Raw genomic sequence first — 17,111 nt, forward strand, 5'->3', positions numbered from 1 at the left:
GTGACTGTAAATACAATTATTAAGTAAGTACCTGCCCACCCACACTCCAACCTGAGTAAATTTAAGTAGATCTAAGTGGGTTTTCTCTTGTCCTTTTAACATGGTTATCTAATTTTATCTTTATGTTTCTATCCTGGCCACCGTAATACCACAACAACTTACTACGTGCTGGTTCATACAAAACTGTCATATTATCATATTTAAACATGATGACCATGACATCTGGACTTGTTTAACTTTTATATGTTGATGCAGGGGTTTGGTTGAAGTTTTCATTTATGTTATTCATAGTCATTCACACAAGTTGCATAGACAAGCATCAAATTCTTTTTACTGATTGACACTGTCAAAATACATTCACACTTTGCCCCGGTTAGATGTACAAGTATATTTTTACTTTAATTTGTTGCTTCATGTGACTACTATCGAATTTGGCCTAGTTTTTATTTATACATGAGGTCTTAGCGGGTCTATTGCTGGCTAGCCTTATTTTATAGTCGTAAGAAATTCTAAATGGTGAGTGAAGTTGCTGCACGCTGCCCCTAGGACTTGCTCAGTTTCACAACTACCGATTGGAAGAGTGACAAAGGTAAATATTTATATTAAGCATTACCTAGCTGGGCATTTACCCTAGGCCAAAGAGGGCAATGGCCCGGGGCAGCAGGCTGCGAAGGGCGGTGAAGCCACCTATTGCAGGTTTTTTAATGTCGCGGCGGCAAAGCTAACTGCCCCTCTACCTATATATCTATCGTGCTATCCCGCTAACGCTATTATTGAGTTGAGAGGGACGACGGTACGATACGAACTTCGAATTTCGTAGTAGCACCGCTGGCCCGAGGCCCTAAATCTCTAAATACGCCTCTGGCCATGTTATTCTATTAAATATTTTTGTTCATTTTTGAAAATTCAAAGATATATATATATATATTTTTTTACAGACATATTTGCAACTTCATAGTACCTAATAACTATCTTGAAAAATGGGTATGATACAGTCTATATTCTGCACTCTCACGTTTTGCATGGAAAGGTATGAAAAAAATATTTTATCATAGTACTAACTTTTATATGAACATTCAGTACACTTAGTGTAAGTTTTCGGTTACAAAATACGTCTCAATGTGTATTTGTATGGAAACACGAACATCGCAAACGTTCCGCTAGAGACGCTGTTGGTGTTTGCATACAAATCGAGATTATAACGCGAACGCGATCGAGACGTATTTTGTAACCGAAAACTTACACTAAGGGCTCTGGATTAGGTAATACTATTCAAAAAGTCATCAAGATAGTACACACTTCTTTATTTCAGGGTTCTAACATGGACTTGCTGCGCTTTTCTATTAATGCTGTTAATGTTCACAATCCTAATTTTGATGGTCTACGGTATTTCAGTAGGTTATCATTATGCACAGAAAGAACTCGCTTCATTTGCCAGTAAGTGCCAATTTATCGTCACTACTTTGAAAAAATCTCGTATCTAAAATCAATATGTTAACAAAATTGAACCTTGACACAATGTTCATAAAGTTCACTCAGAAAATTATCTATTTTGAGGTACGGGTTTTTTTTAAAGTAGTGACGATATTTAACTTTGTGCGAAAATGTTCCGATGGGACTTTAACATAAGTGTAGTGTATAAACATAGGGTAAATTGACAATTACTGGTCACCTTTCAATAACTGGCTACTTTATACTAAAAATGAATTCTATTCATAGGTACCTACCATCAGCCTAATATGTGGTCTACCACCCTAAAGTTGATAATCGTTTGCATGTCATAAAACAATAATGCCAATAGACGTGTCTGTCAACTTGAAAGTTCGACTTTAGGGACATATTCACTTGTTTAAAAATTGATAGACCACTTATTTGGCTGATGGTACCAGAATTAATTTTAGTATAAGTTGGAGTAATTGACACCTTATACCTACTAAAAATTAACTCTGTTTATAAGTGACCAGAATTCAAATTCATTTTTAGTGCAAGGTGGTCAGTTATTGAAAGATGGCCAGTAAAGCCATCCAGTGAAATAATAAAAAATTGACGATTTACCCTACTTAATGATTTCCATCGTATTTTATCGAAAAAAGTCGTATTTGTCGTGCTTTTTCAATTTGAGATTGGACACTAAATAATAGGTACCTAACCTATCTACGTAAAGTTCTTGGAGATGAGGCTCATGGTCACGCAACGACCTAAATATACTATATGGAGAGAGCTATGCTTGGAGTTTCTTTGCGCGATGGAATCCGGAGACGGAAATTGGTCGAAGAACTGTCTAAAGTCACCGACTGAGCTGTAAAAATATGGCATTGGGCGGGCCAGCACTGGACAGATAACCGTTGGGGGAGAAAAGTTCTCGAGTGGCGACCGCGAACCGAAAAACGAGCTGTTGTCAGGCCTCCCACTAGGTGGATGTAAGTGGCGAGTTGTCGTTCTTTGTGGCGTTCTAAGGGGAAGGCCTTTGTTCAGCAGTGGACGTCTTCCGGCTAATGATGATGATGATGATGAATAAAGTTCCAATATTGTTGGGTATGAAAGTCACTCATTTACTTAATATAATAATTCATTGATAATTCGTCTGCCGTCATATTCCGATTGAGGTCCGACTTTTCCAGTGGAAATACATTATTCACTATAATCTGTACTTTTTTTTCTAGTGGTGTCTAGATCTACACCGTCGCCTAATAAAAGGCGGTCCGGTGGCGACGGCCCGGACGAGATGGAGTCTAAACCGGTGGTCAGATTGGTCGCAGTAAACAGATCTGCAGTGGACCACCCCCCGAAACCTATACTCGGTACCTACACTTTACTTTAACACTAGAATTTACCCGCGGTTTTGCACACTTAAACCATTAAATCCGGCAATTGGACTGAACTCCAGTTTTTCTATATTCACATGGGAAACCCCAAAAATTACATCGTGTGTTTCATTAACTCTTAATAAGGCCTCATTTATTGGAGCATACTACCTCACAAAGGATATTTTTAAAGTATTTTCAATAATTACAATAGAAATTGTGACGTATTGTGAAGTCAATAAGTTTCAATTTCCAACTCAATGCATGTGGTCGCTATATCGCCTCTAACTTTTTATTAAGGGTTAACTAAGCACATAAAACACGCCTAATAATCTCTAAGTAATCCGAGCGGTTGAATTTTTTAGGATTTATCCTGATCCCGTGGGAATATCGGGATAAATAGTAGCCTATGTGTCATTTCAAACGTCTAGCTACCTACATACTTACCAAATTGCATCCAAGTTCTTCGAGCCGTTCTAGCATGAATTTCCAAAAATTACGTCGTGGTTTTCACTGAATTGGCATTAAAAATAACAGTGCCAAATTGCATGACTCTATAATTTAAACCCAACGATTAAAATTTCTAGATTTTATCCCATTCCCATGGAATATGGGAATGAACTGTAGACTATCGTCCCATACAAAAATTCATGTCTCTTGATTTTGCGGAAATCTTAAGATTTTGAGACTTAACATCCATGTTGAAACACGGGTACCTCCCGTGGACATAACGGGATAAAAAGTAGCCCATGTATTATTCCAGCTACCTAATCCAAATTTCATCCAAAGCGCAAATCCCGAGCGTTAATTTGGGACCCACTTAAAATCGAATATCTGTCATTTTATATGACAATTCAAAGGATTTTTTCACAAAATGGGTCCCAAATCAACGCTCGTGACCGTAGGTACTTACCTAACAACACTCACATTATTATTCACAAACTTTCGCATTTATTATATGAGCAGGTAGGATAAATTTACTACCTATGCAATTTTAAACAAATATATTTTATAATTGACCCCATTTTTTCAGAGGTTTACCGCAACAGAAATCAGGAAGAGAAGATATTTTTAGAACAAAAACAAACTCCAATTGTAGTTTTGGAAACTGAAAGGTTCGTGCTGCATTCTTACCTATAAACTTAGACGCATTATTAGCTGTCACCGCCACAATAGGTCGTAGGGTGATCGTAGCAATATATTCTGCGGTCGTAGGCTAAGTAGTTCCCTACGAAATTCTAATTTCGTAGCGAGCGCGGTACAAATTCGCTGCGCGCTCATGGCGAAATCCTTTGCGAAGTCGTCACGCAGTTGTGACGAAACGTTACGTTCTCGCGGCGAAATCGTTACGCGCTCTCCTCGCTTTCAACTTCTACGTTCTACGTTAACGTTTCTACACAGGAAGGTAGTAGTAAAGGGTAGAGCTACGTTAAATCTACTCATTGTGGTCCCGGAGGAGCTGATAATGGTATAGCCCACGGTAACTCGTCCGCAAATCACCAGTGTGACAACTGACAAGGAATCTTAATCCTTACAGACCGCCAGCGCAGCCCACTTTGATGCCCCACGAAAAGAAACTGGCCGAACAACTAATTGGACGATTCCGTCGCTCCAAGAACATTACAACTGTCGAACCGTTCCTGAGACCAATCAAAGATTTTCTGGCTTTCCCTGTTATTACTGGATGAAAAAACAATGATAAACATGTTTGCCTAAGTGAATCGCTGTAGTCTCTATCTTACTATGTAGTATAGAGTATGATTTTCTTGAAGGAATTACTGTTACGTCATTCATCATACAGGTCGACACTTCACTATTGCTCTTAAAAAAAAATATCTATAGAATACAGTAATAGATACAGTTATAAATTATAGCCAACATGACTGTTTTAGATACCTCAACCGGGTTAATAAGTGATGTTTTTGTGTACAACTTTATTTTTATACTTATTTTTATACGATTGTTTTATTTATACATCGTTATTTATTGGTTTTTTATAGCCTGAAATAAAGAAAATGTTTTAGTACGGTCTTTTATCTCACGGAATACATTGATATGATAACCACGAAGTCCAGGAAGACGTAGGTATAACAGAGGCCGATTGTCTAACGTTTGTCAGACACGATCGATAAAAATCGATCAAAAAAATCATATATTTTTAGCACTTTTAGTTTTATTTATTTATTTTATTCTTTTTGATCGATTTTTATTTTTATATAAATCAAAAATTATAAAAAAAATATGTAGAAACTTTTTTAATAATTTTTATTTTATGTTGTAAAACTAAAAATCAATCAAATCAATCAAAATAAATGAATAAAACCTTGCAAACTAAAAGTTTATAATTATAGCAATGCATGAAAAATAAAAGATACATATTGGATACATAGTAGGTAAACAAATTTGTTTGCCCTGTTGGTATTTAATTTTCTCTAAATCGAAGTGAAAAGCAGAGTGTAAAACTCGAGCATTAAACCCATTTTTCCCTCGACGTGTCTATCTACCCTCGCCGTACCGGCTTGGGTGATTATATGAACGCCTCAGGTAAAATGGTTCGTTTTATGCTCTTGTTGTACAATACTATTTTTATACTAGGTTCAATATACTCTTTGCAGGCGACCCTACTATTCCCTACCTTTTTAGAAAAACTTGTCGCAGCTGCCAGTATCAATTTTATTTGAAGGAATCAGACATGAATCAGAAGACATCAGATTAGACAATAGCAATATTGTGTGTACATAAGCGTTGTTGCTTCTTATTTACAGCGAATTGGTATTTGTGTTTATTTATATCATTATTTTACGTGTTTTAAAGGTGAGCTCAGCCAATGTTTGCTAACTATATTTCGTGATCATTTGTATCTCTTCTCACATAGTAAGCAGTACAGAAAACACAGGTATTATAGAAATTTTCCAAGGTAGATAATCATATAATCAATAGGCGGCTTTATCGCTTCAGAGAAATCTCTTCCAGGCAACCTTTACAATATACAGAAGTAAGGAATTTTAGCATTGGTATATTTTGACCTAGAATTGTATCCGGGTTGATGATGGAGCCGTCAAACAGGTTACCATTAAAGTATGTTTTTTTACAAGCTAGCCCTGTTTATTTATTTATTTATTTGTTTGGGTCAAATCTTGTAAGCTGAATTTGACCCACTTCCAGCGGTCCGATTGACTTGAAATTTGCCATAATTATGTAAATTTGGTAACAATACAATAATCTGATAGTGACATTTTGGTGGTCCTGCCAGGATCGTCTTCGCAGGAGGGAACTCCTCAGTGATTAATAGTGCCGACTTTAAATTTGGTAAAGTTGGTAGTTTAGATGACAATGCAAGTACAGTTAAAAAAAGTACAGGCAGCAAAAAAGCTTGTATTAAAAATGATTTTTTTAACAGAAACTTATTAGTATTTTTTTATGATAACCATAGGTAAGTACATATTATGAGAATTAATCAATCAAATTTATAATAAGTACCTATACCTAAGTATGCATCCAGTCAGTACGATTTCCGCATATTTTATTCTGTTATGGAATTAATAGAATAGAATATTATTATTTGCGTAGAATGAGTACGTACTCGTACACCGGTGTTCCCAGGTGGTGTGTGACAATAAAATTACTTATTCTGCTATTTGCACTAATAATATAGGTAGTGCCATGAGAGATGAAGCGAATGATTACATTCATTACACAGAGCTACATGAAGCCTGATTGCATAAAACGAGAATGAGTGAATGTCAAAATTCCGCTGTCATTACATGTTATTTTTTGTGTGCGAGACCTCAACTCTGGTGGCACTACCTATACAAGCAAATATTTCAGGCATTATTGAAACATATCATGAGAGAAGAACCTACAAAACCCTTATGTCCATCTTTTGTATGTTTTTCAGATACGCTTTGGATCCGAGTATTGAAGAAGTATTCGTTTTATTTGATAGATGCATTGTACCTACACCTGGCTGGAGTGTACCTTGAGTGTACGGGCATGTTTCCATAGCTGCTCTATAAAATTCAGATCTAATTGCACGATAATACGAAAGTTGTTCGTTTTTCAGGTTGATTATTGGTGTTGCGCCACCTGATTACTAAAAAACTCAAACCATGGGTTTAATATATTCTGCATTCTGTATGATCTCATTCTGTTTTGAAAGGTAAATAAACAACACTTTGTCAGCAGGTAGCCAAAAAATTCACTTTTCTCTGTTCGTACAAATAGGGTCATAGCCTATGACGCATAGTGTGTTTTAAAATGAAATGATTATTTTAGCAATTGGATGGGCAACTTTGACTTAACATTTTTGTAAATGTCATCAGGTTTTTTTTGACTGTGTTCGGAAAATGTTTCCATACATTGGTCGATTGATATTCAAAGTTTATGACATCAGAAAAATTTTACATGGGTGTTCAATCAAACTAATCCATTTGTTGAAATATTCCGACTTGATTTTAAAGCATTCGATACTCAGACAATAGATATTTAGTTATTTTATTGACCTTTTATTTATTTATTTGCGGAGACTCGCCAGCCATAGGTAAATTACAGAGTAGGTAATTATTATATAATAACAATAAAGCCAATTATAGGATCTAACAAATTAAATATTCAACTACGAGTATTCCCACTGCTTTAGTTAAAAAAAAACTATATGCAATCTTGATGTACCTTCTGAGGAGGAGATACTCGTACGTACATAGAAGAACAAGAGTCACCGACATAGCCAAGCGAATTAGCTCGTTGAAGTGGCAATGGGCAGGCCATATATCACGGAGAACAGATGGTCGTTGGGGTCGAAAAGTTCTCGAGTGGAGACCGCGGATCGGCAAGCGCAGCATACCGTAGGACGTCCACCAACGAGATGGACGGATGACCTGGTTAAGGCCGCGGGTTCACGGTGGATGCAGCCGCTGCCAACCGAAGCGACTGCTTAGAAATGAATGCAACCAAATGGGTGTTCATGACTATTTTCAGAGTTCTTACTTGGGCTTGCTGCGCGTGCGCGCTGATCACGCTTTTATCCATAATCATGCTTTTGATGGTTTACGGTATTTCGATTGGTTATGGTTATGCGCAACAAGAACTGGCAGCCTTCGCTAGTAAGTGCCTTTTCCTGCCACCATATTTAATGTGTAATTTATTTCGCCTTGCATCTTGTATTTCCCGGATTTGGTCTGGTTTTGGGTCCAAATTTAAATGTGGAGAATATATCAAAATGATGAAGTTGAAATACTTAAGTAATGATATTGATCAAAATCCCTAGACATTTTCTCCATTTAGCTTACCTAATATACGTAACTGTAAAAAAACTCCTAAAATTAATTATTTGTTACGTACAAACAAATAAACAAACACAAACAAACAAACAACAAACTTTGGGGCAACATTTAATAGATAATGTTGATTTATCTATCTGTTTCATGAGAGGCTGTAGTCTGTGTTGTATTCCGCAGCTTTCTTAGACGTTTGTTCCATTATTCTTTTTCTTTTACAGAAAAGTCGAGAGAAAATTTAACAAGCATATGGACAAAGGATATACACAAAGGCGCGAAATTTCCGCAAACGCCTTGGCGCCGGCGCCGACGCGCCGGGGGCGATGAACTTGCCCCGCAATACCACCCGAACGGACTGCCGGCTGCTGAAAACCGTAGCCCAATGGAACAGTCGAATCCTTTGTACAGTAAGTACCTACCTACCAGTATCTCTTAGGGCCTACACTTAACCGTGACCAGCTCTAAAATTTTGGGTATGGGTCCCGACCCGACTGTTGAACTTTAAGTGTAAACTTAATTTGTAACTTTATTTTATTTTTAGTATTTGTTGTTATAGCGGCCACAGTAATACATAATCTGTGAAAATTTCAAGTGTCTAACTTACGGCTTAAGATATAGAGCCCTGTGACAGACGGACAGACAGACAGACAGCGGAGTCTCAGTTATAGGGTCCCGTTGGCACGCTTTGGGTATGGAACCCTAAAAAAACATGGTGTATATAAACGAGGTCCGACTGATTTCAGTTGGTTCAATAAAAGGTACCTAAATGTTGATAAAAACATGGTTTCATTCTGTGAGTAGTTTATTTATATTTCAATTCGCTTTTCAGATGAAGCTCCTGACTTGCCTCCAGGGGATCAAGGAGATCCAGAGGCCCCATATGGCCAGGAGGCCACATATGCCCGAGAGGCTTCATATACACGAAAAGCTTCAGATATGCGTGATTCCCCTTATACCCAAGATACCCCAGATGTTCAAGAGGCATTTTATCCCCGTCAAGGTTCTTATTCCCGAGAGGGTCCAGATTCCCTAGAGGCCCCATATGCCCCAGAGACCCCAGATATTCAAGAGGCAATTTATCCCCGTCAGGCCTCTTATTTCCGAAAGAAATCAAATTCCTTAGAGGCCCCATATGCCCAGGAGGGCCCAGGTCAGAAGGCCGTAGATGCCCGAGAGGTCCCATATTTCCGTGAGGCACCATATTCCCGAGAGACCTCCGTTAAAAAAGCCATGGATCCCCAAGAGGCCCCAGTTGAAAAACCCCAATATGCTAAAAAGATCCCAAAGTCTCGAGAGACCCCAGATGCTCTAGATGCTCCAGATACCCGAGACACCCCATATTCTCGAGCGGGCCCAGCTGCCCTGGAGACCCCAGATGCTCTAAATGCTCCAGATATCCGAGACACCCCATATTCTCGAGCGGGCCCAGCTGCCCTGGAGACCCCAGATGCTCTAAATGCTCCAGATACCCGAGACACCCCATATTCTCGAGCAGGCCCAGCTGCTCTGGAGACCCCAGATGCTCTAAATGCTCCAGATACCCGAGACACCCCATATCGTCGAGCGGGCCCAGCTGCTCTGGAGACCCCAGATGCTCTAGATGCTCTAGATGTCCGAGACACCCCATATCGTCGAGCGGGCCCAGCTGCCCTAGAGACCCCAGGTGCCCTGGAGGCTCCAAATATCCGAGACACCCCATATCGTCGAGCGGGCCCAGCTGCCCTAGATCCAGGGCTCGAGGCTCCAGAAGCTCAAGAGACCCTAGATGCTCGCGAAGCCTCAATTGCCCAAGAGACACTACTTGCTAGAGAAATCCCAGATTCCAAGGAGGTTTCAGATGCAGTACAAAAAACATATTCTGAAACTAAGCCAAGTCCTATTATTATTTTGCCAACCGAAAGGTTTGTGTTGCCCTGAACTATTTTTCTATATGTAGAATAATTTGAGTCCCTTGAACCTAGTTAGAGTTTTGCGTATTGTATAGTCGACAGAGAAATTGCTTTACCGTCCACAGGTTGAATGTCAGTTGTATGGCTTAAAACATCAAAAGCTCTTTTCACTTACAACTCAATGTGACAATCAATCTTAAATTATTTTACTTATTTCGATGTAGGAACCATCCATCATAAAGATGGTAAAAGCCAGACTTGGCCGAATATATGTTATCAGTAATCAGTATCACTCAGTAGGATTTGCTGTCAAGTACAAATGAATAATCGTCCTCTTGAAATGAATATTTTACAATACAAACATTGGAACATAGAACCTCCTCCTTTTTTGAAGTCGGTTAAAAATGGAATTGTCCTTAAAAATAATAACGAAATTTATTTTCGTCATGAATGAATGGAATACTAAATATCTAACAAATGGTTTATTATTTCTTTCGGCCCATTTTGTCAATTTTACCATAGGACATGTTTCCATTTTCGACAATATTCTGGATGGACAACTTTCCGTATTGATGTATTTTAATATTGGCATTTCAAGGGTTCCGTACCTCAAAAGGAAAAAAAACGGAACACTTGTAGGATCACTTTGCTGTCCGTCCGTCTTTCCGTCCGTCTGTCTGCCTGTCTGCCAATAAAACATAATGCGTACATTTTGCTTCCTAACACCTGCTTCTGCTAACACTGGAAATTCATAAATAGTCCATCCATCCATCCCTAGCAGCCCTTAATTCGTCCGTCTTCGGACATAGGCCTCCTCTCCATTTCTCCACGCCTGGCGATCGACAGCCATATCCAGCCTGTCGGCAGATATCGTCCTTCCACCTCATTGGTGGTCTCCCTCTACTGCGAGTGTTTTCACGAGGTCTCCACTCCAGTGTTCGCCTCGCCCAACGATCGTGGTTCATCCTGGCAATGTGCCCTGCCCATCATAAATAGTACCTACCTACAAATTTATACGGAAGCAAATTTGTAGTACTGCGCAAGTCATATAATTTCATTATAATTTTCAAGTCACCTATATACATATAATTTTGAGTGGACGATTTTCCATTTGTACTTACTTAATGACAGAGAGGCTTCTACGAAATTCGAAAATCGCAATTTGTGTCATGCCGTCCCGCTGACGTTAATATCGTTTAATACGAGAGTGAGTGGGACGGTACGATACGAACTTCGATTTTCGAATTTTGTAGTAGCCCCTCCGGTTTGCTTTTTGTGTAGACCGCCAGAGGAGCCAGAGATGCTGCCACACGAACAAGAACTTGCGAGAAAACTGATCGGTCGACTTAAACGCTCGAAAGCATCAAGACATTTAGCTGTGTAAATAATGCTATTCCAGTTTTTATAATGGTTTACTTGATTGCCTAAATGGAAATCTAGACTCCAGAGTGAGCAAAGTTAATGCTCTACTTCTTTTGTGTACCTACCTAATTGTTTTTTCATTGTGTAAAATGTTGGAATCGTTAAAATATTGGCAACGAAAGTTAGTTAACTGTTACGTTACGTTAACTTCAGCAATTATGTAGAAGTTAATCTTGTTTAATGTATCACCCTGGAACTAATACTAAATGATATCCCTTTTTGCGTTTAGTTAATGTTAACCTTAAAACTAGCAATAATTTATGTACCTACTTTTGATGTTTCCATTTTTACTGTGCCTCAAAAATGTTTAAGAATCGTCAAACACATGTGTCATTTCAAAGAAAACTAGTATTTTAGGCACGTCTAGGACGTGTTTGTTTTTTGTGGTAAGGCCTAGTTTTATTGCTAGTACCTTGTAAAATGAAGTGGGGTGCGGTTAGTATAAGACCCTGTGTTTATCGACCCTTAAGCCAATTAGAAACGATGGCTTGAAATAGTGGGTAGTACATTGTAGGTAGTGCATTAACCGCATACCACACATTGGCTTGACGTGCGGAGTACGTCCACGCGTGCGGAGGAGTACCTACTGTCGTATGGGCATTATATTTTTCGCCAAATTATACTTTCCAAAAAACTTGTCGCAATGGTTTCATTTCCCGAACAAATCTTTGGCACATTTCTCATTTGGTTAAATTTATTGTTTGGCTGATTTACCTACTTTGTCAAGTTTCATTGAGAAAAACGTTTACCTATTAAGTAAGGGTCTTGGGTGTTTAATATGTATTTAAGTATGTATCTATCTATATAATTATATTTATCCGTTGCTTAGTACCCATAACACAAGCTTTGCTTAGCTTACTTTGGGACTCGGTTAATTGGTGTGAATTGTCCCGTGATATTTATTTATTCATGTTTATTACTGGCACGTGAGGTATCCCATCTTAGGCCTCTAGTTTGGCAATGCGTCTGCAATACCCCTGATGTTGCAGATGTTTATGGGCAGTGGTGATCTCTTACCATCAGGAGACCCACTTGCTCGTTTTCCATCCAGTAGAATAAAAAAAAACATATTTATTAAGCAAATCTTGTCAAATGATGATTTTAGAAAAATATTTAATATGTTAAACCGTGGTTAAACCGTTCAATCTAATAAACAGGTAACAAATATAGGCCGACGCCGCAGTACGGCTAAACCGCCGCGGTTTTTAACCGCATGACTTGGTGAATCAAGTAAACTATCTAATGCAAGCGGCCGCATTGGCGGTTTTAAGTTTACTTAATTTAAAAGAGACTAGGTTTTGCGTGTGCAAGCAATACAATTCCAACAGGCTCGACCGAGTTTCATAGGGCACACACACGTCGTAAGTACCTATAAGCATTTTTAAATAAACAGCACGGCTACTACGAAACTCTAAACTCGAAGTTCGTGTCGTGCGGTCCCTCTGACACTACTATTTAATACGAGAGCGAGAGGGACGGTACGATACAAACTTCGAGTTTCTAATGAGAAGATTCATTGATTGAATTCATAATAACGCTTTTCATGAGTGGACAATAAAAACTTCTAAAAGTGGACAACTTTTTGAGAAATTAATAGTCGAATGCGTCTTAAAAAGAATGCGTTTCTAGTGGCGTCGTCGCAATAGTTATAGCTACTCCACACTAGATGGTACTGCTATACAAACTTTGGATATAAATCATAGAAATAAACTCCAGCGGGTCGGGGCTTATACGAAATTCGAAGTTCGTGTCGTTCCGTTTCTCTGACGTTTATTATTTAATACGAGAGTGTGAGGGACGGTACGATACGAACTTCGATTTTTTAATTTCGGAGTAGGCCCTCAGTAATAAAAAAAACAACCGAATTTAGATCCTCCTTTTATGTCGTTTAAAAAAGAGCTTATATTTTTGCCTGTTTAAATTAATTGAAACTTCATGCTTAAGTAATGTAAACAGGTATAATAAAATAAATAAATTTGTCTTACAACAAACACATCTATCACATTAAATACATAAATAGTTATAAGTGTAACAATAGAGAGAAGAAAATAAATGATCGCGCCACTGTCCACTTAACAACACATTGGCACAAAATGCTTGAATATGGCAACAATATTACTTAGATGTTTCATTATTTAATCTAATCTAGGTACATCTTTCAGACCGTTTTCTGCTCTCTATTGTCGGACTCTATCAACTGGTATAATTTAATATTTTTGGAGTCGAATAAACTAGTTTGTTCAGAATGGAGTCAGTCAAATTTTTGGGTGGGGGTTGATCAACCTGCCTACGAGCGATACGATGCGCGAGGCCGCTGCGCAAGAGGTTGGGATTGGGGTTCATATCACCTACTGCTCGAATGAGAGGTTCTTGTGGGCCACTCCGCCCGACGGCCGCAGCGACTTTTGCAGCTTTCTCTGGAATTATTAATTATTTTCATAAGTAATTAAGAGAAGGATGCCGGCCGCGCGGCCGCGTTAGGTATTCGTTTGGGATATTGCTGTCTTTATCGCTCGTGACATAAGCGCTCGCAGCCGTCCCCCCCATGCTCCCCCATGCCTTCCGTAACGACGTCCGTAATTTATATCGCGATAGCTGTAGGCTTTTCAAGATTTGGGCGCTTGAATTTTGGGTTTCGCTGTCCTCATATTATACGAAAAGTATAGCACAGAAATCAATGATATTTTACAATCAAGATATTCATTATATTTTCTGTGCCTGTGGTTTATTAGTCTGTAATTCTCGTGCAAAGTTGACATCTTTTTTTGTCGACTTTTGAGCTCCTGTAATTCTGATATTACACGTTTATATGAAAATCTCAAAAACCACAGGCATAGATAATTGCGTCTAGTCCATACTTACAAAATTTCATCTATTTCTGTTGCCTAGTTTTCAAATGAGACCGGGACTATGTTTGTATGGAGAATGGAACGAAGAGACTTCTCTTAACCCCGGACCACAGAATAGCACGCTCGTACGCAAAAAGGGATGTGTTACAAAGGACTCTATTACCCCTTAGGTACACCGTACCATACATGACATGACCGTAATAGCCACGTGTCAAGTATGAGACTATACGAGCAATATGCCCACTAGCACGTTTCCTAACCAACCGTTGCCGTCCATGTGCATATTTGACATCCCGTTCCTGACACGTGCCTATTACGGTCACGGCATGATACGGTGTAGTGCATGGGTAGGGACTAGAGACCTTAAGTATAAGTTTGGCCGCAATGTGCGTTTGTCAGTTACTGATGTGCCAAAGGAAACTTTCCAAATAGGGTATATTAGGCAAAGCTGTGCGCATGGGGCTACACTAGCACAAACCTTGTCAAACCGTAATGGAACCGCCATGACAACGTCGTTCTCTTTATATTTTGTCGCCATGACGGATCATGACGAGTGTATTAATACCTATAGAAATCATGACATATTAATGAGTAACAAAATAAATAATATTTACATCGATCGATAGTAGCGATAGAGCTATATTTCCAAAAATTTTATTGAAATAATATGTTTACGGCATCCTACGGACATTTACGATAAACCGTAAACATATGGTATGTGCTAGTGCTGCACTTTGACGGTAAAAATTGCAGTAATATTCCCTATTGCGGATTTCATACAGGAAAATTTCGGAAACTTCTACAATTTTGTATAGGGATTGAAACTTTCCGCTTCTTAAATTTAAATTTCCTATATTTAGGGGCTGTTTCACCATCCATTGATAAGTGTTAACTGGCGGTTAGGTGTGATGCCGTCTCTATTTGTTTTGTTCGAATAGACGGAGACGGCATCACATTTACCCGTCGGTTAACGCTAATCAATGGATGGTGAAACAGCCCCTTAAGATTGTTGTTTTTGGAATCTTTTTGTATTTTTTATTTGAATTCCAAATTTTTACTTTTACGGTCATCCCGTAAAACCTAAATTAAGGTCAGACCAGCAGTGGTGTAGCGGTATAGCACGCGGTACGGAATACCGAGGACCTGGGTTCGATTCCCAGTGCTGGTCTTATTTTTCTGGTTTTTCTGTGCATCTATATTTCAGTTTGTATTTTCAATTTTCCTATATATCTTGTGAAAGAACTCTTCCAACTCTTTAGAAACTTTCCGCAACTTGCACATCTGTAGTGATGTCTATGGCTAGCTCCCAAAGTGAGGGACGGATTTTTGATGCGTTTTTTAATCGAATTCAGAATTATAGTGACTCAAAACGAAATAACTTCATTTTATACAGTTATTGTCTAGCCTGGATTCATGTCACTGCTGGGCAAAGCCCCCCCCCATGTCGTTCATTTCTCGCGATCCAAAGCAGCCTGAATTAAAATATTTCGAATTGAGTCGCTACAATTCTGAAGTTGCGTTTAAGAGAGATGGTTCTTAGCTGTTTCATTAAAATCGATTCAGCCATTTTTGAGATATTTAGGGTAAACAAGAATTAGGCCGCTAAAAGTATTACAAAAATGAAAATTATAAGAAAATTACCCATAGCTTTTACAGAATGTTGTACAACACAGTAGTGAAATCCTATCCCGATTCCCGAAATCAGCACCGCAATAATTGTGAACATTATGCAACAAGTTAACAATGCACACATTGTGCACATAGAGATCCTGGAAAATACAAAAAAGCGTTTAATTCCTATTTAACTTCACTAGCCAATTACCGGGGTCCCTTACCTCAACTAAAGGCTCTATAAATAAAAGTGGAAGAGGATCTCTCTCTCTTCAAGTGCCTCTCCAACTAGTGAAGGTTGGCAGTCAGCTCCGCGCATCTGATTCGGTCTTTTGCCACTCTAAAAAGCTCCGCGGCGCTTTTAACTCCCGTCCATTCCCGGATATTGCGTAGCCACGATTTCTTCCTACGACCCACTGCTCTTTTGGAAGAGGATAGTTATTTATAATGTTTAAATAGTAGTAGGTATAAAATAAATGGCTATTTCTTGCCATATTCTGAAACATCTATGCCTGTGCAAGATAGAAGAATGCTAAACTTATTGGCTTACACTAGCGCAAACGGGAGGCTGCTGAAATTAATATAAGTGGATCGAGAATCAAATGGATATTTCGCTGCTAACTTTCCTGCCCCTGCTGACCTTTAAAAGAGGGATAGAATTTAACTCCCAGCGTGCCTAGACATCAAAAAAAGACACACGCTTTTTGGAGGGTAGTAGAAGCAGAGTATAGGGTTGACTTTTGACGGTCCTTGTCAATGATATTACATATAAACAGGGAAATAAATATCATTGGTCCTTGTTCAACAATTTCTAACCCGCGCTCGCGCTCCTTCGGACCAGCTGCAGGCTCAGCGAATCGATCGACCCCAAAACTTTTAGCTTTGTAATCGGGGAGCTGTTTACTGTACAATAGGTACTAACTATACCTTTACCCACTAACATAATATAATAATAATAATAGCACCAACACTACTGTACCTTTCAAATGCATGAAAGACTATGGACATAAGCGAAGACAAGGAGCAAAAAGCACAACATATTCCACCCATTTCGAATAATTTTGAATTGACTGCTTATCTCAGGAATTTATATCATTAATAATTTTGAAGCAATTCAAACGGTTAAATTAACTAGCCTAAATAGTTGTTAGAATAGGTAAGATCCAGAATTCAGCTCATTTTTTACTGATACCAAAATGTCAATGAGATTGTTATCAGATAGGCAAACAAAATTACCACGAAGGTTGATTACTAAGTTAC

At 38.7% G+C, this 17,111-nt stretch overlaps 3 protein-coding genes across 4 annotated transcripts; 2 read left to right on the forward strand and 1 right to left on the reverse strand.

Moving 5' to 3' along the window:
- The first annotated feature begins 341 nt into the window (after positions 1–341).
- On the forward strand, positions 342–4,827 carry LOC141436763 (uncharacterized). Of its 2 annotated transcripts, none has more exons than XM_074099798.1 (6): positions 342–589; positions 939–1,030; positions 1,313–1,437; positions 2,664–2,801; positions 3,838–3,919; positions 4,342–4,827. In XM_074099798.1, exons 2-6 carry the CDS (start codon positions 981–983, stop codon positions 4,490–4,492), a joined length of 546 nt encoding a protein of 181 aa, XP_073955899.1. In that variant the 5' UTR covers positions 342–589; positions 939–980; the 3' UTR covers positions 4,493–4,827. The 2 variants fall into 2 exon arrangements, with proteins under 2 accessions (XP_073955899.1, XP_073955900.1); XM_074099799.1 differs by having other exon boundaries at positions 342–516.
- A 674-nt stretch (positions 4,828–5,501) lies between these two features.
- LOC141436871 (uncharacterized) lies at positions 5,502–12,030 on the forward strand. Its single transcript, XM_074099964.1, has 7 exons — positions 5,502–5,618; positions 6,703–6,789; positions 6,868–6,963; positions 7,782–7,906; positions 8,302–8,487; positions 8,910–9,981; positions 11,251–12,030. The coding sequence occupies exons 3-7, from the start codon at positions 6,914–6,916 to the stop codon at positions 11,351–11,353; spliced, it is 1,536 nt and encodes a 511-aa protein (XP_073956065.1). The 5' UTR covers positions 5,502–5,618; positions 6,703–6,789; positions 6,868–6,913; the 3' UTR covers positions 11,354–12,030.
- A 1,300-nt stretch (positions 12,031–13,330) lies between these two features.
- LOC141437096 (uncharacterized) lies at positions 13,331–17,056 on the reverse strand. Its single transcript, XM_074100321.1, has 3 exons — positions 16,831–17,056; positions 15,882–16,009; positions 13,331–13,808 (listed from the first exon to the last, which is right to left on the reverse strand). The coding sequence occupies exons 1-3, from the start codon at positions 16,899–16,901 to the stop codon at positions 13,585–13,587; spliced, it is 423 nt and encodes a 140-aa protein (XP_073956422.1). The 5' UTR covers positions 16,902–17,056; the 3' UTR covers positions 13,331–13,584.
- Positions 17,057–17,111: the final 55 nt, after the last annotated feature.

This window comes from Choristoneura fumiferana, chromosome 17, assembly GCF_025370935.1.
Source record: "Choristoneura fumiferana chromosome 17, NRCan_CFum_1, whole genome shotgun sequence".
Lineage (NCBI taxonomy): Eukaryota > Metazoa > Arthropoda > Insecta > Lepidoptera > Tortricidae > Choristoneura > Choristoneura fumiferana.